Genomic DNA, 21,987 nt, shown 5'->3' with positions numbered 1-21,987 from the left:
TACAGGCTGTCTCCTTGTCGAGGGGCGAGTGGCTACAGGCCGTCTCAAGGAAAACACCTTCAGAGCGGCTGCAGGCCGTCTCCTGACGAAGGCGGGAGCGGCTACAGGCCATCTCCTTATTACCCTCGGAGCAGCTACAGGCCGTCTCCTTCGGGAGGGGTGAACGGCTACAGGCCGTCTCAGGGGTGCTGGCAGGAGCTGGATAGAGAGTTCCACCCCGAAGCTGGTTGGGGAAGGCTCGCCCGGAAGGGAGTCTAGTATTCCTGCTATGGTGGCGGCGGGCGAGTTCCGGGTCATAGGGGCGCGCGGCCCGGGCGGACTTATGTTGTTGTCGCTCCGACTTCCGCCGCTCTGTCGTTGCTCCTCTGTGGGCTCCTTGTGGGGTTGTCTGGGCGCCTCCGGGGGCACTATACTGCATTTTAGAGAGGATGGTGAAGACAGGTGGGTAGGTGGTGTAGGTAACATGGTTTGATAGTTTCTCGTCGGCGAATCCCATGAGGCATGCACAATCATTCCTGACGGTGTATGGAAATGATGGCGCAATCGTAATCCTGTAAACGGGTCTTGTGTGCAAATTTTGAGCTTTTCTTTTGCCAATCCTTCACCCAACACGACTAAGTCGTAGTTATATGAAATTCTGTGTGTTTGGTCAGTGGTTTAGCTTTCCCTTCAGCTTGACCATGCTTGGCCATCTTTATCAGATGGAAGCAACTGTACCTTGGCTGCGCAGTCATGACTGTGATAAAAGTTTTTTCTCTTAAGAAACATTTCCACACATTTCCAGGGTCCCCTGCCTCACTGGCATGCACCTAAACCCAAGTCAAGCTCAATAGAGAAGAAGGAGACGAGACTGGTGAGCAGACGACGCGAGGCACATGTGAGAGATTTGTTTTCGAATGAATTATCGATGTTGAGGACCAAAGTTTCGAAGATTATTGTTGGGTGGTGAGTCATGGTAATAGTTTCCGTTGAAAGTAAAAAGCTTCACGTATCTACTTGTGCCTTTGGAGCTTAAATTTTGGTTGATACTGTGATGATGTGAAGGTGCATAATTAGCCGTCGGTAATGTAAGCATGTTATGGTATTACGGCTGTCAGACAGTATGGTTTATATATTAATAGTTCTGAGTGATAAGAGCTTTTTATTCAGACAAATTAACGGATGACATGTTTATGTAAACATACTTTCAGGAAAAGTTTTATGGAAAAAAGTATTTTTAATCAGTTCAATTTTTACCGTCATTTCAAGTGGAAATTCCTCGTTTTAAAAAATAGGTGGAACCACTAATAACACCAGAAAGTAATCTGGGTTCCTGACAGGGGCTATGCCCACCCAGACCTCCCTTCCAAAGATAACGATATTGACTCCAGAGGATGAAAAATAGAGGCAATGTTTCACTCACAACATTTCGCTTTCAAGAAAACAGATGCCTTTACCTTTGAATACTGTGGTGCATTACTTAACAAATTTGTGGACAAATTGTAGGAGAACTTCCATGAACAAGTAATGAAAATTTAATGACGGATATTTTTCATAACTGTAACTAATTTATGACACTGCAGAAAGAACATTTATGCATCTGAAGATTGTATAATTCATTTTTGACAAATTCTGGAGAAATAACATTAATTTAAGCAACGTTGGGTCTGGTTAGTACTTGGATGGGTGACCGCCTGGGAACACCAGATGCTGTTGGCATCCCTACGTGTTAAGTGGGGTTGGTGGAGGATTAGTGCCCCTCCCTGTAAAACAATTAACTCTAAGCCCTTGACGACCCCGTTTGGGATACATGGCGTCTGGCAATGGATGGATGGATGTAGGATAGTGATGCAGCATTTCCAAATTTCCTGTTGAAATAGTGTTGATGGGATCTTTTGTTATTATTTACGGATTAGCATGTATAGAGCTTTTTTTAAATGTTGGTTTTTAATATGTTTGTAAACAGGAGGTTCCATTATTGTACATATTACTGCGTGTATCTTGTATTTTACGAAATATGAAGTGATTTAATTGCCTAGCACTATTTTACTAACGTGTATCATATTTTAATAGGTACCGTATCTTCCTCTGTGATGTATAAAAATTTGCTTCATGAGTGCACCTGCCATCGCCATCACATCATCATGCGATGATTGTGGCATGATTAATGAACACTCAACACACAGTGGGGAGCAGGGTGTCTCAGTAAAGCCTGTGACTAGAGATCGCGAAGTTGAAAGTCTGCGCCGCGCCCTGGTAGCTGCCTTTGCTGGGAGTGTTAGCACTATCCTGTAACCCTAGCAGGGCTATATGATCTATCTAGGTCTAGCTCAGGGGAATAATCTGAAAATAAATACACATTACTGTTTTGGCGCAAGCTTTATGTACCGTAATGCCCATTTTAGTTTGCACACTGTTATGTAGGTTATAATCATTGGGTGACAGGCCCTCCAGTTAGGTGTCAGTGCTTCATTAGGCTTCCACTGCTAATTGGGTGGGTTCTGGTGGAGCAAAGCCCCCCAGTTAGGTAACACACTTTACTAGATAGGTAGCTGTCTGCCAAAATGTTGGCTATGGTAATTGTTTATGGTACATTTGAGTATGTTTGGTGCACTGGCACATTCAGTTGGCGGGATCGGCAGTATGGTAAACACGCTGTTGCGGGCGCTGTTCTTCCTATCAACTATATATCTATTGCCAAATACCTCAATCCGGTAAGGGGTGGCCACAAACAAATTGCTTCCATGTCACCCTGTCGGATTCCACTTCACCGCCTTGCTCCCAGCACACACCCCTCTCTCTCATACACCTCTCCACTCCATCCCTCCATCTCATCCTCGGCCTCATTCTCCCTCTCCCTCTTCCACCTCACTCGCATACTCTCTCCTCGTTAGTCTCTCCATCCTCTCCACGTGGCCAAACCACCTTAGTGTACTTCTCCTAACTCTTTCTATCACATTCACATCCACACCACAGTGCTCCTTCAATTCTTCGTTTGTCAGTCTCTTCATGGAACGCCACATTCATCCATTCATTCATTGCCAGACGCCATGTATCCCAAACGGGGTGGCCAAGGGCTTAGAGTTAATTGTTTTACAGAGAGGGGCACTAATCCTCCACCAACCCCACTTGACACGTAGGGAGAACGTTTTGCCAACAGCATCTGGTGTTCCCAGGCGGTCACCCATCCAAGTACTAACCAGACCCAACATTGCATGCTTCCTCCAAATACCGTAACTCATTTCCACTGCTCTCACTCTTGACTTGTGTCCTTCCAACAAGGTCCAAACTTCACTTCCATACCTGTACATCAGAGTTGGTATCACAATACAGTAAAACCTCGATATGACGGACTTCAATAGACCGAAATTCACTTTTATCGGAATCGAGGAGCTACCAGATTAAATTCCAATATATCGGAAAAAGTCCGATAAAGCCAGAAGCAGTTCGGACTGCCTGACCACTTCAGCTATGTTCAGCACAGTAAGGTAAATAAAAGACATGATTATGAGTGTACAGTGCAGTATTATTATATATATTATACCATTTGATCATTGTAGTGAAGGAATAATACAGTACAGTATAGCAAGCGTACGGTAGTCAAAACAGTTTAAAAACTGATTGTGCGATCCAGACTAATGTCTGATATGTCAGAACAAGTCCAGGTTAGCAGGGGGAAGTCCGGATGTTGCTTTATCAGAATATTTCTCATTTTTAGGAATGGCTTGGGCCCCAATTATTCCATTATGGTGAGGTCTTACTGTACTGTTATGCAGTGACTTTTTTTTTTTTTTTTACTTCCTTGCACACTTCCCTGTTCCTTATCACTACTTTCAGAGAACCAGCAACCTTTCTTCCCTGTTGTACCCTTTCAAGCACTTCACTAGTGATGTAAAGAAAAAAAAAAAAACTCATTCATTTTTTTTAATATAAAACTTTTTTTGCCCCCCCCAAAAAAAGCAGGAAAAAAAACTTGGTTTTTATTTATTTATTTTTATATATATATATATATATATTTTTTTTACTAGGCAAAAGTAGGCCTTGTAAGTGCTACTGATGACATGGAAATAAGTGACATGGGCAGTGACAAAGCAGATGAAGACTCAGATGATAATTAGGATGAAATCTGCTGCAGATGAGGGCACAAGCTCAGAATATTTGGAATTGTAGAGGCAAGGCTGAAGATGTTCAATAGTATAGGAGCTCTAGAATTGAAAATACTTTCTGTTTTGTTTTTGTTTTACTCAGCAAAAGTTAATCTGCCAAAACAAGTACAGTATTTTAATTTATATACCTTTTCTAGTCCTTATTAATCTGGTGCTTATTATACTGTATACAAAATAAAAGTAAAATACTGAGATTGTTGTAGCTAGCTCCCTACCCTATCTTTGTTACATTATGAATGATAAAGATCTTGTTTACAATTGTTGTACTTACTGTAGAAGTCCTTTGTACAAAAACTGATACAGCTTGAGCCTCGGGCTGAAGCAGTGTTATCAAATAATTACGGTCATGAGAACAAGAATTAAGAAAGGAGTAAAGAAATTTCACTGTGGTTATAAGGTTTAAGGCAGTCAGTTATCAAGCCTTAAGGTCAGACTTGTCAGAGGTTCTAGTCCTGACTCCTGGCCCCACTACCTCCTCTAATGTGGAGTAGGAAACTTGGTTAATTTCTTGCAAATTTTGGAATACATAAACACCTTGTCAACACAGTTCAGACAGGTTACAGGGGAAATACTTATTGTATTTTTACTCTTTCCAGGACTGTCAGAATGTTTGACTAATGTCTGACCTAAAAAATATGAACTTTTGGCATAGAAAGTGGTATAAGAATATTCAAATATTCATAGCTGGAGATTAGGGAAAAAACAGTAAAAAACAAAAAACTTATAAAAACACATTTTTTGAAAAAACAAACAAACAAACAAACAATTTTTTTTTTTGTTTTTTTGCATCACTACACTTCACCTTGTAAACTTCCATCCTTACTCATCACACTACCCAAGTACTTAAGGCACTCACATTTTCCACTTCCTTCTCATCCAGCCTCACTGTACATTCAGTGTCTTCACTTCTCTCAAAGACCATAACTTTGCTCTTCCCTACATTCACCTTTATATTCCGTTTCTTACACACACACAGACTCATTCATCATGCCTTGCAGTTCCCCTTCGTCTTCACTTAACAACACAGTATAATCTGCAAACAATAGTACAGGTAGTTTCCAAACGCTGCCTTCTCTTATTGGGGCCGCTCCAACATCCACTGCCCTACTTTGTATCTCTTTTATAACCCCATCCATATACAGATTGAACAACCATGGGGATGTGGCATATCCCTGTTTCAGTCCAACATTCAGATAGAAACATTCAGTCAGTTCGCTATCCACACACACTGCAGCCTTAGCACTCTCATATACGGTACTCTTCTTGGCATTCAACAACTTCCCATTTACTCTATATATCCTTGATAAATTTCCACAGTCCTTGTCTGTCCTCCCTGTCATATGCTTTCTCCAGTCCATGAAGGCTGCACACAACTTCTTTCCCTTCTGTAGAAACTTTTCCACTAAAGACCTAAGAATGAATATCTAATCTACACAACCTTTTCCCTTCCTAAAACCTCCCTGTTCTTCTCCAGCTAATTCCTCTGGTATTTCCCTAACTCAGTAAGTATCCTGCCATATATAGTACTTTTCTTATTACACTAAGAAGACAAATACCACACACTTCTTTTTCCCATTTTCCTTTGTACAGAGGAATAATTATACCTGACTTCCAATCCTCTGCACCCAAGGGTCATTGGTAGACATCAGGAAGGGCATCCAGTCATAAAATGCTACACGCTCCAGTCCAAAGTCCTCTACCCAGGGGCAACGCCTTAGCCCTTCGGGGATACCTGGCGTAAAATCAAATTATTTTATTATTATACAAATAACTCTAAGCCCTTGGCCACCCTGTCTGGGATACATGGCGTCTGGCAATGAATGAATGAAAAATATTTTTTTCCTTGCTCTCTAACTCGCCTACCAGTTTTTTTTGATTAAGAAAAATCGTCTGGTGGTTCAAAAATGGGGGGGAGGGTGGAGAAAAAGAAAAAAATGTTTCAGTAAAGAGATTAACATTTAAAGCCAGGATTATCTCTTCCTGTTTCTCCCATCTTTCCTGTCTCTTCTTATTGCTTTTCTTTCCTTTACAGGTGGCTTTACATTGAGCGACAAGCCAAATGGTTTCCTGTAAGCCAAGAAACCATTTACAACGCTGGGTGGTAACCATATAACCAAACCATACGTGCTTCCTACGTGTCAACAAGTGGGTTGGTCGAGGGATAGTGCCCCTCCCCGTAAAACAAATAACTCAAAGTCAATGGCCACCCCTTACGGGATTATGGCGTCTGGCAATTGATTGATTGATTTATTTATTTACTTCCAATCCTCTGGGACTCTACCTTCCTCCCAGGTCAATCTGCACATCTTCCATATCCATTCTATTACTGTCTCTCCCCCATGCTGCAGCATTTCATCACACGCTCCATCAGTTCCTGGGGCTTTCCCCATTTTGACTTTCATCATTGCATCTGCTACTTCCAGCCTACTGATTCCTTTCAGTCTTCTAACCTTCCTCCTCCTCCCATCCATTCCCTAGCCACTTATACTCACATTACAGTGCTTTCATTCTCTATGTTTAGCAATTCTTTAAAGTGTTCTTTCCATCTGCTCACTATTTCTCCCTTCTCCACTAGCAATATACCATTTTTATCTTTCACTCCCTGACTTACTTCTTTCTCACCCTGTCTAACTCTCTTTACCTTTTTCCAGAACATTTTCTCACATTCCCTCCACTTTTCTTTCAAATTCCTCATCCACCCTCTTCTTACACTCTCATACTAATCTTTTCACTTCTCTCTCTTCCTCTCTGTGTATAACTCTTTCTTCAGTCTCTCAACTTCCTCAACTCCCCAGTTTCTCATCCACTTACTATGTTTTCTTCATTTGTGTCATAGCCTGTCTCACAGCCTGTTCAGGTGGCTTTATTTAATATCGCAAACTAGGTATATTTTGCTCGTTCTCTTTATTTTTTTTGGTCGAAAATTCAATGTTAATTACTTGGGATGTATTTACCTGTAGTAGTAAATTACTTTGGTCAACTATGTTGGTTTTAAGAAAACAGCTTGGATCCCTGCACCTCTGTTGTTCATATGTACCAAAATAACATTCATGTTATTGGAGCACCAAGTGTTTGGTGACATTGGTGATGTCCTACAGAGGCCAGTGGGTCTGTTCAGATCCGAAATGCATTTGCCCCAAATCGTTCCAGTTAGTCAGGCTAGGTAAGATTATGTTATCTTTAATAGGTTAAGTTGTCATATTAGGTTAGGTTAGTAGGAACAAACGATTAGTGACAGATTGCCTTTGAAGCTGATTCAGCCTGAAAGTCTGACGTGGTGGGTGGCCATTTACAACAGTTTGTGAGGTCGTGTAGTTGATATCATCAAAATTACACACTTTTGCAACCTTTTTAAAGCTATCACAACATTAATTATGTTATAGTTTGTTGGTGTTAGGTGGTGGCACCATCATCCACTCACTTGCTTTAGTGATGCATACTTCTTCCTTTGCCTTTATCATGCTTTCTTTGCATCTGCTGTCCTCTCTTCCTCTGTCTCCCATCTTTCCTGTCACATTTTATAACTCTTCTTTACTTCCAGGTAGCTTTACATTGAGTGACTGACCAGTCAACTTTGGTTTGGCTGCACCAACAACATGGTGCCAGCGTGCTCATGCACTCAATCCCCGTAAATCGCGTGTTCATAAATCACGGATTCGTAAGTCACAGCTAAATGGCTGTCAGACTGCCACCAACCTTAAATCACTGTTAAGTCACAAAAATCGTGGACCTAGGCACCCAAGTGGGCGTTTTCTGAGGAGAACCGTAAACCGCGGCATTCAAACTGAAAATTGCGACCCAACAACCAATCACCACGCGTCCCTGGTGGCAAGTGTGCATACTAATGCTGCCACGTTGTTGTTGTTCTTGTCCTGCCAGTCCGCACACTACAGACCATCGCCGTGGAGTATGAGAGCTAACAGCCTTTTTTGTGCAACTTCTCCCCGCCTCTTACCTGCCATGGCCCCTCCCGACCCCCCAATGAAGCGCTTTAAGCAGTATGGCATCAAGAAGCTGCCGCCGTTGTTGTACAGTCGACGTTTGGAGCTCATTCGTCGTGTTGAGAAGGGAGAGAAGTTTTCAAAGCTGGCAAAAGAGTTTGGGAAGAACAATTGCTGCAAGGTTCTAAGTTCTTCCCAACACCACCCCACTCCATTTACTTATGCAATTTTGTCATAGGATTAAGGTGAGATCCCTTAACATTTCTTAGTTCTATTTAATACATGCACTGCATATACCTAAATTTGTATGTTTGTGTTTGATGGTGCCTAGATCAGCATAGGTAGGGTGCTCTGGGGGCAGGTTGGCCAAAGTCCAGACCCAAATTAATTTTTCACATAAGAGTTATTATTCATAAATCACGGAATTTGTAAATCACAGCAGTGGTCCAGACCCAAATTGCCGTGATTTATGAGGATTGCGTGTATATGGGACCGAGTTGAAGGCAGCAGCCGAGAAGTTGGCGTACCTACACAACGTGCAAGACTTCAAGGCTTCTGAAGGATGGCTCATATGGTCCAAACTTCAACATGGCCTTACTCAATGTAAGGCACATGGCGAGGCTTTGGACGCGTCAGAGGAGAGTTTAGAGCCCTTCCACCAGAAATTACAGCACTTGATTGAGGAAAAGGGCCTTGCTTTCGGTCAAGTGTACAGTGCTGATGAAACTGGCATCTTCTACCGATCCTTGTCCACCAACACCCTGGCAGATAAGAGGGAGAAGACTGTGCCAGGTCAGAAGTTGTCCAAACAGCGTGTCACAGCTTTGTGCTGTGCCAATGCTAACGGGATGCTCTGCCTGAGGCACGTTATTGTTGGACACGCAAAACAGCCACGTTGTCTCCGTGGGTTGATGGATTGCCTGCCTGTTGTGTGGTACCATTCTGTGAAAGCCTGGTTTACCTGTAAGATCTTCACAGATTGGTTCCACAGACACTTTGTCAAGGAGGTTATCCATTATCAAATGGAGGAACTTGGTATCCCTTATGACCACGTGAAGACATTCCTGATCCTCGACAGTGCCCCTGCGCATCCGTCCCAGAAGGAACTGGTTTCTGATAACGGTTGTATTAGGTGCATTTGTCCGCCACCTAATACATCTGTCCTCATTCAGCCAATGGACCAAGGTGTGATAGTGGCAACAAATACTGTTTGAGGTTCCTCGATGAGATGATGGTGGTGCTAGAAGATCAGCCAGGGGTCGACTTGTGGGTAGCAGATCTTGGAAAATCTTTGGCACTACAACATCAAGTCAGCGGTGTTCAACTGGGCGAATATTGGAAGGAAGTCTCTGTCAAAACCCTCGAAAGCGGTTGGTCTCGTCTCCTTCAGAGATACGAAGCCTTGCTCGACTTTGAGGGATTTGACGTGGACGATTTCCATCTTCGTCTGTGTACAGTACGGTAGGCGAGGATGTGGACATTGACGGTGTGAGGGATTGTTTGGATGATGACGGCAGCGATCCTAGTTATCAGATGTTGTCTGATGAGGAGATTGCCACTGCTGTCTCTGTGGGACAGACCGAGGACAGTGAAGAGAACGATGATGAGGACCCTGACTCGGAGCACCCCTCCACTCCATCATTCCCTCATCTTGGTGCACTGTGTGCTGGCACAGAGCAGGTGCTCGAATTTGCTGAGCACCCACACAGCAACAGGGAGTTGGTGCCACTGAAGTTGGCAATGGATCTGTGGGCAGTCAGGGATGCTGTCATCCTGCGTCAGAATCATCGCACCTATCGTCAGTCCAAGATCGATTCCTTTTTCAAGCCTGTCACCCCCACGTGTGCAATCCCATTCTCCCCACCACTACTTCGTCCCCAGCCTTCACTCAAGCCCAAAACCGAGCACATTGACAGCCGTTGAGTCACCTTTAGACATGAGCTTGCGGTTATCTTTGGAGTCTCTTGAGGTGGGCAGGCCACCATCACCTCGCCGCACGTCCCCACCCATTGTCCAGCTCCAGTGGGTGGGGGAAGAGGAGTTTTCCAACATTTGTTAAGTGATTACATTAGCCACTAGACCACATGGGAGTACTGTACACCAGCTGCTGTACAGGCTACCAGGTTATGACGCCTGTCCGTCATTCACTGGGTGGTAAGAGGTACACATCAATATACGATACCCCTAGATGCGATACTGTGGGTTAATGTTGGGGGTAGAAATACCACCATCCCCACCTAATGATGGCCAAACCCGTGTTTAACAATGGGTTTTAATTTTTTTACCGATTTTGATGATGTTTTAGGCTTAAATTGTGTGTTTAGGTTGATTTATAAACTGTTTTTAGACTTAGATTAATGTGTTTTAGCCATAGATGGGGTGAACATTGTCATTTTGGGGTACAGTTTATTAAGCTTGATTTTTTCCAGACTTACATTTGATGATTTTCATATTTTATTTGTTGGTTTTAGTGAGTTATAGGTGTTAGGCTTAGGTTAGCTTCTTTTACAGCTGTAAGGCCATTTAGATTGGCTTTAAACTTGTTTTGGGATTCATTTGGGTGGGTTTAGGACTTGGCTGGGGGGGAGGGGAGGAACCCAAGGCCGAAAAATGCATCCCATTATTTTACATGTTAAATCTACTCCGATATACAATACCCTGCCGAACAATGCGTTTTTGCCTAACCAATTGCAACATTAAACCGGGGTATACCTGTGCAGTACTGCATAGTACTGCAGCTATTAAAATTCTTTTTGCAACCTTCGTCTTCATTGATTTTTTTGTGGATTTGTGTTGTTATGTGTTTTTTTTTAGTGTCTAGCTTTATATCAGGTATTCCCATGAGTGTTATGATGTCTAAACAACTGAAAGACTGAAGAACACTACCAAAATTAGAAGGGGTACTGCACATGTAAGTAGGGTCTGAATGGTATATTTCCTCATCCGAACGTACCGATGACTCTATTATATTAAATAATAATGAGGGATTACTGTGTTGACGTAGGGGTTGGTGTGGTAAACAGTACCGGTGGGAGTATTCTGTGAATTTAGTGTGGCCCAGTTTTTATTAACCCGATAGCTACGACATACATCATATGATGGAAAACTTGTAGCAGCGAGGTAAATCACATAAACAAGGTTTTTTTTGGGGGGGGAGGGAACGGGCACGCTACATATTTCTCCCGTATGCCCTCATTACTTCACCACAAGTGAACTAAGGTAAATAATGAACTCATGTTTTTTTTTCCTGTACAGTACTGTACTGATCCATTAACTCATTCATTTCATATGAGCAAAAACTTTTTTTTTTTTTTTTTTTTTTTTTTTCTCCATGTGGGGGGTAGACCAGGAATGTCTCTCTTACTTCACCACAGCTGAACTAAGGTAAATAATGAACTCATTTGTTTTCCCCATACTTTTCCATGCACTCTTTCATTTCATATGAGCAAAACTTACATTTGAGGAAAAAAATTTCCTGTTTTTTTGCACATGGGGTGGTAGACCAGAAAACCTAATGTCACAGTTGTCAGGCAAAGTTTGGAGTATTGAAAAGGATCATGTTTACAGATTTCCCCAGTTTTTTCACATGGCCATGTAGCATACTGATTTTTGCAGATGAACATAACAGAAAAAGGCACTGATGTCCTAGATTAGGTTAGGTTGGCTCAGGTGCAACCCATAATCAATCCCTTCTCCCCTCATCAGTAACAGGGTACAGTACAGTATTTGTTTAGAACTGGAGTTTTGGGGTGTGGAAGTGAATCAGGAAGTTGCATAAATCACTTTAAAGAAATGCTGAAAAAAAAAGATATTCAGTGTAACTCATTTTTTTTTTTTTTTTCATTGGTGGAAATGCAAAAAATGAATGAATTACAAAAGAGCTCATTAAAAGCACTAACCTTCCCCAAACCATATTAACTAGATGTAAACATTGAGTTGTTTTAATGGGTTAGGAAGAAGCTTATCGATGAGTGATTTACAACAGGATGTTTTAAGCATTAACTTGCCTCTACCTAACCAGAGCCTAGCCTTCCTTCCCACATTTTGTCTTTTCACGCACAGCACACATTCTTTCAAGTACAACCCAATATACTGTATTCCTGAGTGTGAGACATCTGCCAGCGATCAAACAGTTTGAACTTATATTTCACCAGCAAATCAAGAGTCATTCTTGTGCTGAGAACAGTCTTCAGAAATATAGACACAAATGTGAGAACCCACGTTATGACTGCCGTGTCTTAATTGGGACTCAGTTGTTGTTGAGTAACCCTGGTCTGTCTGGCCGAACAGACCCATCAACCACAGGCAAGCAACCACCCTTGCAGGGCCATCCCATGCAGTGAACTGTATTTCTTTGCAATAGCACCTTGTCATAATGAGGCGTAGGGAAGAGTGTGGAGGTATGGTTCCTTGATGGATGCCACATTTGTGTCTCTGCCCAGTTAACAGTGGCACCAATTTAGGCTCCACATCACCCCATATTTGGTAATATGGTTACTACCCAGCATTGCGAATGGCCTCCTGGGTTACAGAAAATCACTAGACTTGTCAGTCAGGTAAAGTCACCTGAAGTGGAAATAAGAGTAATAAAAAGTGGCAGGAACGGTTGGAGAAATAGGAAGAAAGGAGGGCAGACACAAAATAAATGATAAAGTTGAAGGAATTAGTAAGTAGCACCACATCAAGTTAGTGAGTGATGTTACCACCATCTACCAATGTGTATCAGTGATTGGCTCATGTGAATTATGTGATCATGTGGTGAAGCTCAGATTTTGAAGCAAGGTATCATTGTTAGTGATGATAATGTGATGGTGCTATCTGCCTAGGATATTCATTGTTCTTGTATAATAAAACACTGTTGCTTTCACTACTAGTGAAAGGATTTCATATTCTTAGTTTAGTCAGATCAGTCTTGTCAAACTTGCTTTTGTTCCTGATTAGAATCAACTGTTGTTACAATAACTTCTGCACATATTACAGGCCACTTTTATAGAATCAACAGAATTCCTTTCTATCTGATAGGGTTGTTGCACATTAAGCCCTATTAGATATTGGTGAATCATACTGTGATGACAATATAACATGGATTCTTTGGGGGTTAGATCAAGTGACCCTCAAGGGTTAACCTTGTGACTTTACCTAACTCCTTCCCAGATGGCACTTCCAATCATAACGTAGTCAGTAAAGATCTTATGCAGTACAATACTTGCAACAGAAGACATACAATAACCAGTAACACAACACTCATAACAGTAAATGTGAATCTTTACTGGTACCAGTATATTAGCATCTGACCCTTGTGTTGCATGCAGTTCCTGCACACATCAAACAGTGCCCAAAGGATCAGTTGTACTTTACCTAACCCCTCCACCAAGCACACATCTTATCATAACATAGTAAACACCTTAAGTAGCTTAATATCCACAATAGAAATTGTACAGTGTACAGTAACACAAACAGGAACCCATGCAGATATTTTCTGCAGTTGCTTACCATGTTGGATTGACAACTGATGATCACAGTGCTAACCCTGCAGTCAACAGACTCTGCCTAAAATGTCAGTTTTATATCTAACACATTGTGTAAGCAGGGGAAATCTAACATTTAGTGAGAAGTGGTGTAAAGTTCTTAACAACAAATAAGTGAATTACCTGATACAGTACTGGTAAGTCAGATGAAGGGGGATTATTGTACTGTGATGCCTCTCTGTTAAAAGATACGCTATTAGTCACAGATTGTTGTAGAAGATTACTTTATTTACTGGTACCTTTCATTCCAGGGCCGCAGTAATTGGGCTTGGCATTGGTGGGTTTGTCTTCACCAAGCAAATTGTTGAGAGTCAGCGACGTGAGCATATGAAGGTGCGGGAGCGCATGAGAAACGCTAACACTGGAGAATACGAGACCAAGCGCTCATTTTCTGGCTAGTTCGCCCAAACTCCAAACTTGGTGCTGAAGAGCTGGGTATTGTTTCAAATTCTTTCCAACACAGACCTCAAGATGGCTGGTCTACCTCCACTTAATGAGGAACAGATGAAACTAGTTCAGGACTTGGAGATTGAAATGATGTCAGACATGTACACAAGAATGACCAACTCATGTCATAAGAAGTGCATCCCAACAAAATACAAAGACTCTGAGATTGGTAAAGGAGAGGCTGTGTGCATTGATAGGTAAGTTCAGTTATTTTAGTATTTACAATATTTATTTTTCTGACTGTGAATTAATGTGTAATATATTTTTCTGTACCACTATTATTCTGGTCCTGTATTGTCCTGTCAGGAATGTAGGGGCCAAGGACTAGGCTACACAATCCAGACATAGGAAGTGAGTGACTAGTTTTCTGTTCCTTAGTGGCATTACATGAGCAGTAAACCTCAACCACCACCCATTGGAATTAGACTCTTATGAACCACAGCTGAGAGTGCCTTAACTCACTAGACCAGATGACAGTACAGTATACTTTCATTAACCCCTAAAGTACACAATTTGCTCAGCAGGTCTGTCCCTCCAGCTGCAAAACAGGGTTGATTTTTCGACTTTCACCAAGGTAAAAATTTTTCTTCCACGTTTCAAGAGACTGAATTTACACACCTGAAAATTTATGTTTCAGCCAGATTGACCAAATAGTTATCACACAATCACCCATCAAAGATGCAAAAACGTTACCAGTCCCCCATGGGTGAGAACAGAAAATGTACAGAAAATGCATTATTTTTGGTAACTAATTATATATACATAACTAATGTCAATGTGAAGTGTTCCCTAGGCATGAAATGTCAGTCTGGTATATGCCCATAGCAACAAAACAAGCCAGGCAAATAGTGGAGGTGGAGTGTGTGTGGCTGGAGGGGGGAGGAGGATGGAGGGATAGGGGAGGTGGGAGGGGGAGGAGGGAGAGGGGAGAAGGGTTGCTATGCACACCATCTGTAGGGGGTATGTTTGGGTATGGTTGGTTGGGAGGGGACAATGTGGAGATGATGCAATGGGGCTGAGGGAGGTAAAGTGATGATGGTGGTGGGAGGTTCCTTCTCCCCCACCTTAGGGGGCCAATCACGCCATATCACCCCAGACACTCTAGCTCTCATTGGTCTGATCCCATATACGTAACCAAAGGGGCAGAGTTGCGCTCCCCCAGTTTTTTGTGTGTCTTTATCGATCGTGTGGGGTAGGCTGGCGTGTCAAATTACACAAAAGCACAATCGTGCGGCATAGATCTTTAGGGGTTAATAAGAATCATGATTATGCTAGTAATTTATAATGCATGAACTATAGTCCTGTAATACCTAGGTATTTGTTTTGAATGTTAGAAGTTACGAGCTTGCACACCATTCCAGATGGAAAGATAGCTGCAGGAACCCAGGGGAGGGGGTGCTAATGGTAACAAAACACCAGAGCCCAGGCCCATGAGGGGTCCAGAAAGGAAGTCAAGAGCTTAATAAGTAAATGTTCAGTACCATTGTCTTTTCTCATGCAAGAACAGAATGTCATTGGAGGAATAAACACAGTAAGCAATTTAGTGTATTTGTCATGTACTATGGCTATTATTTCATTTTTCTTTGGGAGAGGGTACTGTGCCAGAATGATCAAAAGGTCAGGGACCTGTGACATTGACTATCACCACAGTCCCAAGGTGTCTCTCCTGGACCCTGGACAGCATTACTGTGCTGTTCTGTACAGTACATGTTGAAACCTTGAAGAACAAAACCTGAAGGGCAATAAGTGAAGCCAAGAATCGTTGTCTAAAGTGCAGTTGTTTGTTTTTGTTGTTGTTGCTCTACTCAATCTGTCTAATTGAGCAGACCCATTGATCACAGGTAAGCCACTGCCTGTATGGGGTTATCCCTTATGTTCCCTACACTATTGATGTTGGGTTTTCATATTAGTGTAGCATGCACTGTACAGTGCTCCATTATGCGTGCCATGTTGTGTGGGCAAATTCTACAGTTTGGACACATGCCATCTGTGATTAAACCCAACCCAGATCTAAGCTGGTAGTTGAGGGTGGCTGAGTGATGTCTTGCTGTAAGCCTAGCTAGATGAATTCATTAATCTCTCTTTAAGGACACCATTGGGTGGATGTCAGGAGGAGGGGGCTTGTAGTATAGTGTTCTAATTGAGATGTTGTATTGGCCTTCATGTGTAAGTAGATGTTTCTTTATTGCTAGCATTGGAATGTGTAGAGGTGGGATATTGTTTTAAAGAGTTTGATAATGTTTGTGTGGTGATTGTTTTATGTGCCAAGGTATGTTGTGTGCCTCTGTCATGTAATGACAGGGGTGTTGTGTATTAGCACAAGCTGCTGCATAGGATTGTGTGACTCTCATATGTAGCTAGTCTCTGAGGACTTTTGCTTCAGAGTGTAAGTGAACTGTGGGAGTGGCTTTAATGCAGTCATTGGTGATGTGTTGGGCATTGTTTTGTATGGTTTGTAAGGTGTTGTAGTGGGTATTAGGTAGGATGGGAGCCCATACTGGGGAGGCAAAGGACGGAGTGCTTCTCTTAGTTGACCAGAGGCTGGTCCTGTAGTTGCCCTGAATGCTTTGAGTCGTCTTCTCCTCATTTTTTGAATAGATATGTTTGTAAAATTATACTTATGAACCAAGTGATAAAGGAAACATTTGCAAAACAGTGGTTTTGTTCAAATTATATTATCAGGTGAAGACTGGTAACTTTTTGGAGTTTGTGAATGTGCCTGTTGAGGGAGTGCTGTACCTTGAAATGGTTTGGCCATGTTTAGAGAATGGAGAAGAAGAGATTGACTAGGAGAGTGTATAGGAGGTAGGGGGAGACTGATGATAAGATGGAATGTTGGGAGGGAAAGGTATATGAGTGAGGATAAGTTGGAGAGGATAGCCTAATGGTGTGGGAGAGGGTGAAATGGCGGCAGGTCATTTGTGATCATTCCTTCTATTATGAGGCATCTGACTGTGAATTGATAGATATTAATAATAGGGTCTGTTGTAATTTTTTAAATGGATCATACAGTTTTCCCACTTCTGTGTGAAACATTACTGTCTGGACTCTTCATTTTGCTTTCCTCATGTATACTTTTGCAGGTGTGTGGCAAAATACTGGGAAATCCATGAAAGAGTTGGCAAGAAGCTACAGAAGATGTCCACTCAAGATGAGGAGACTCTGAAGAAATTAGCAGCTGAACAAGGCCTTTTAAAGTAACTGTTGTTCAATATCAGTAGGTAATGTCCAGAAGACAGGGGACAGCAAGACATCACTCTTCACTCATATTGGTTGGCATGAGTACATGGATCCTCTGCTCTGGGATATCAGTTATAGAAATGTTTGGGAGAATAGATGTTGTGTAAATAATTACTTTTTTTTTTTTTTTTTTTTTTTTTTTTTTTTTTTGTACCACAGTGATGTTCATGAAGCTGATTTTTAGAAATTTGTAGTAGTGAAACTACCAGGTTTAAACCATATGAATGCTGAAATATGTTATTGCAAGACAACATGCATGAACAGTACTGTACATGTAATTTTGTTAACGTATAAATGTTACGGTTTATAGTTGTGCAGGTTATATTACTGGTACATCCCCATATATACCTTCTAATACCTCAGATTTTCTTTGTAAGTTGTCAGCACAATAATATTAAAGATGGTTTTTAAGTAGCCATATCTGTATACCCTGGTATAAATTTAAGTGAAGCTGATGTTGCACAGAAGTTGTTTGGTAAACCGTTCGGTCAGAGATGTCACTCTAAGTATTTAAAAAAATCTTGCAGTAGTTAGTATTAAAAAAAAAGGGGGGGGGGGCATCATCAAGGCATCATCTGACTTGCGGGGTTTAAGGGAGATCTTAAAATGTCAAGTCAGAGAACTTCATCATCATCATCATCATCATCATCATCATCATCCTACCTCTTACCCACCCCTGGTGGTGTGAGGTAGGGTCTTGAAAGCAAGGAAAAAGAAGAAACATGATAGTGGGAAAATTAATCAGCAGCATGTCCAGTGAAATTGATCACACACTTGTTCACTCACCTTTCAAACTCCCGGAATCCTAACTCTGCATTACAGACACTTTTCCTTATATGCTTCATATTACCATTCACACTGAGTTTGACGACTGTTAAGGCAAAAAGAGAGGGCCAAACACTTGGTACTTAATTCATCCATTCAGTTAGTTCCCTAGGATCATCAATCTCCATACTTAATTTTTTCACGCACTCATTTACTATACCTTTCTTTCTTGGCCAGCCATGCCTCCTCCAACCTTTGGACTCAGGCACATATACCCACCTCATTAATGTCCATGCGTTCCGTGTAGCAATACCCTCCAAGCATGCTTAGTTTTTTTTTTTTTTTTTTTTTTTTTTTTTTTTTTTTTTCCCTGCAGATATTCATACTCCACATCTTTCATGAATTGCATTACTGTATTTCTTATCCTATCCACTCAGCACTCCATGCAGATTTTTCAATAAACCCATCTCCGCTGCTAACTCTTGACTTTCCATTTTCATACCTCACAATGCATGTGGTAATATGGGCTTTAAATGTGGGAATTACTCCTTCATGCACTCCTCTTGCAGCTGCCACATTCAGAACTATTTCTTATTAAGGCCTTCATAGCACCAGCCACTTTCCTTCTCTGTACCAGTTTACTTTTCACTTCCTTTACATATTCACCTCTCTTCTGTCACTGCACCCACATACATAAATTCTGTCAACAATTCAAGGATCTCTTCTTTCAGAACAGAACATTGAGAGTTAACCTCTCTCAGCAACTGTTACTTTACTCTCATTGACATTTACTTTGAAAGCATACTGCTCATAGATATCACAGAACTCTACACAGCTGTTGTTCAGTATTGGCAAGTACAGTAGCAGCAAAAAAAATTGATACGTTGGCTGTCAGATAAGCCTCCTGGATGTCTTGAATTATTTGCCTCTTCCGTGCAATAGAGAGTTCATGCATGTTAACTGTATGTTTGACAGCGTGCAGGGATGTCGGTCTGTGCTTCCCCACCACCTCAGTGCCTCTAACTGTTTCCAAGGGAGGATGTTCAGCAGCTAATTATTTTTACCACCCAAAATATTAAAGCCACACTATTATCAAAGTTTTTTCTTTTAATTCATGTCTTATCGCTCCATCCAAGTACCCTGGCATGGGGGAGAAGTTTAGATATATGCCCTCTGAGAGCAGAAAGCGACCAGAAGGATTTGTGCTGGTATGAGATGTGGAATTACTGAGTGGATAAGAAGGGAATATGGAGGTGGTATGGGCATAAAAAAGAATGCCAATGAAACTTTGTGAAAGCGAGGTAGAGGGTAGTTTTTGTAGAGGCAAATCTTATGCAGTATAGAAGAACAGAGCAAAGCAGTTTGTTGATGAGAGAGAAGGAGGAGAAAGAAAGCCTGTGAGAGTGAGAGAAGTATTTGAAGATAAAGTAGCTTGGAGCCATTTTTGTTACAACCATTCCTTGTTGCAGGGCATCTGTGAAGGAACAGTGTGTTTGACTGATCAACTTTAATCTCTGATATTTTTGTACAATCTGTACACAATACTTTATTATCTTGCTTACACTTTATCAGCACCTGATGCCTTCCCATTTTTCCACAGTTTCACAGCAATCTTCACTTCTGCCAAATTCCTCACTTTCCAGTAGCGTATTCCTTCTCTGCATACCACCAAATCCAGTCAAGTTTACCACTGCTTACCTCTCACCAGTCCCATTCCTCTGCCTTTCAGAATGTTCCATCTGTCTGCTCCTTACTTCACCTTCGTATGTTATAATCATGGCAAGGCACTCTGAGGTTATTAATATCGTGCCCTGGCAACCTACCCCTTACCAGTTTGTCCGATTTCTTGTATAGTATAAGACGCGTGTGATTCGTGTATAATAATATTCATGCATAATAATATGATTCATGTATGAGACGAAATCGGATGTACTTTTGAATGGCAGGTTGCCAGGGTACGATAATGACAACCTCAGATTCGTGCGCCGCAACTGTAGTATTCTTACATTCTCTTCCTTCGTTTTGTCACTTTTTTCCACCCCCATTTCTACATTTTTAAATCTTTTTCAAAATTAGCTTCATATTTACAGATTATAGTGCCCGCCAAGCAAAGTGTTTAGTGGGTCTGGGGATTTTGCCGCACAAATAGAAACCATGTAGATGGGTACAATGAAACAATAAGGACAAATAGTTCTGGAAATGTCCAAAAAATTTTCCCATAGTTTTCCCTCTGACCCTCTTAAAAATTTTTTACTCCCTCCTGAGCATACCAAACATTAATTGTAGTACACTTACAGCCTCTACAAACTTCACTGGGCAAAAGAAAGGGTTATTTAGTGTCTAAACTGCCGAGCAAGGTACTCACCATGAAGAGTGATGGAGAGTTGTTTAGGCGGCATGGCATAGGTTTCTAGTGCCTTTTTATGAATCATAATGCTCTCCACTGTCATATTAGCTTCATGCTGGGCACACATGTGTGTGTACAGCACTTTTTCCATTTTTACTAACACATCATTATGCACATGAGCCTGCTTACAAACATCATTGATACTAGCTAAGTGCATTGCATGCTTTATTTTCTCTCGATCTTTTCTCACTGTGCGCACAGTTGACTCACTAATACTGAAGTGGTTAGTCACCTCCACCACATGCTCATCACTGTCAGGCCTGCTTAGCATTTCTTTCTTTTTCTTATAAGATTGACTTTTCTGGTATGCTTTCGTTTAGCATTAGTAGCACTTGGACACAGGGAAAACATTGACAGCACACCATGGCACAGGGAAGACATGCTTTGTGTAGGCGAGAAGGCAAGAGGGAGGGTATGGGGCAGGACTGAGGAGGTGAAGGTTGAATGCGCAGGCATGGCGGCCATGTTGGCATCTGTCACCACACGGGAACTTCAAATGGAGTGCAGTAAGAATTTTGCCTTGTTAACAGAGAGTTACTCTGCTGACTGATATAGGGTATGGTTTATGGTGTCACACAGATCATGATTAGTGCAAACTGGAATGATGATGCTCACAGGCCTACTGTAGTTTCATTTTCTTCCAAACTGCTCATTTACCTTTTGTGGCAACCCTTATCCACTCACTTGATGTAGTGCTGCCTACTTCTTTCTTTGCCTTCATCATTCTTTTTCTGTGTCTGCCCTCCTCTCTTCCTGTTTCTCCTGTCTTTCCTGTTATTTTTTATTACTTTTTCCTTTTCAGGCGGCATTGGATTGAATGACAAAGTTAATGGTTTCTAGTAAGCCAGGAAACCATTTACAAAGCTGGGTGGTAACCATACAACCAACCCATACGTGTTCTTTATGTGTCAGTAAGGATTAGTTTCCCTCCCTGTAAAACAACTAACTCTAGAGACAAACAGCCACCCTTTACAGCATTATGGCATCTGGCTATATATACACTAGTCTCTTTGCATGTGTATTAATAGGACAGATACTTATATTACTTTCACATTTTTGACACTGTTGCATGCATCTTTATTCCTTTTATGTCACTGCTTCAATAGTCACTGCTCTTCTGAACCGTCTGCTTGCATCCCTCCACCTTTACGACAGGTGCGTAGCACCCGTCTAGCAACAAACTCTCATCCCTTTTCTGTCCAGTTATCTAATGCTAGTTAACTGTTACTTCCAGTCCTTCATTTATGCAACAGGTCAACTTGGGAACTGTCTCCGTCTGTTTGTATTTCCTACTTCCCATGATCTCCAGTCTTTCAAATGCAGTGTGTCCAGGGATCTCAAAATGAACGGATCTTGAATTTGGCTCACTTTTGTATTGTTTTTGCTTTTTCTTGGAAGGAACAGTTTGCTGGCTTCTGGCCTTTGGTCCTTCTTCCTTGCTTAAAAAAAAAAAAAAATCAAGGGACTTCTTTTTTCTTTCCTCCCCTGCTCTTTTAGCTTCTGTGTAACACCAG

General features: G+C 41.7%; 2 protein-coding genes across 3 annotated transcripts; both read left to right on the top strand.

Moving 5' to 3' along the window:
• The first annotated feature begins 850 nt into the window (after positions 1–850).
• Positions 851–14,013, top strand: LOC145402803 (uncharacterized). 2 transcript variants are annotated; one of them, XM_080274701.1, is made up of 2 exons: positions 851–945; positions 13,866–14,013. In XM_080274701.1, exons 1-2 carry the CDS (start codon positions 908–910, stop codon positions 14,011–14,013), a joined length of 186 nt encoding a protein of 61 aa, XP_080130827.1. In that variant the 5' UTR covers positions 851–907. The 2 variants fall into 2 exon arrangements, with proteins under 2 accessions (XP_080130827.1, XP_080130828.1); XM_080274702.1 differs by lacking the exon at positions 851–945 and adding an exon at positions 3,271–3,467.
• A 72-nt stretch (positions 14,014–14,085) lies between these two features.
• On the top strand, positions 14,086–17,782 carry Tim10 (translocase of inner membrane 10). The gene is made up of 2 exons (XM_080274700.1): positions 14,086–14,258; positions 17,145–17,782. The coding sequence occupies exons 1-2, from the start codon at positions 14,086–14,088 to the stop codon at positions 17,260–17,262; spliced, it is 291 nt and encodes a 96-aa protein (XP_080130826.1). The 3' UTR covers positions 17,263–17,782.
• Positions 17,783–21,987: the final 4,205 nt, after the last annotated feature.

The sequence above is a fragment of the Coenobita brevimanus genome, chromosome 59, assembly GCF_032717465.1.
Source record: "Coenobita brevimanus isolate Jiangsu-jjx chromosome 59, ASM3271746v2, whole genome shotgun sequence".
Classification (NCBI taxonomy): domain Eukaryota; kingdom Metazoa; phylum Arthropoda; class Malacostraca; order Decapoda; family Coenobitidae; genus Coenobita; species Coenobita brevimanus.
Note: the sequence above shows the minus strand (reverse complement) of the source record. Positions and strands in the feature narration are given on the sequence as shown.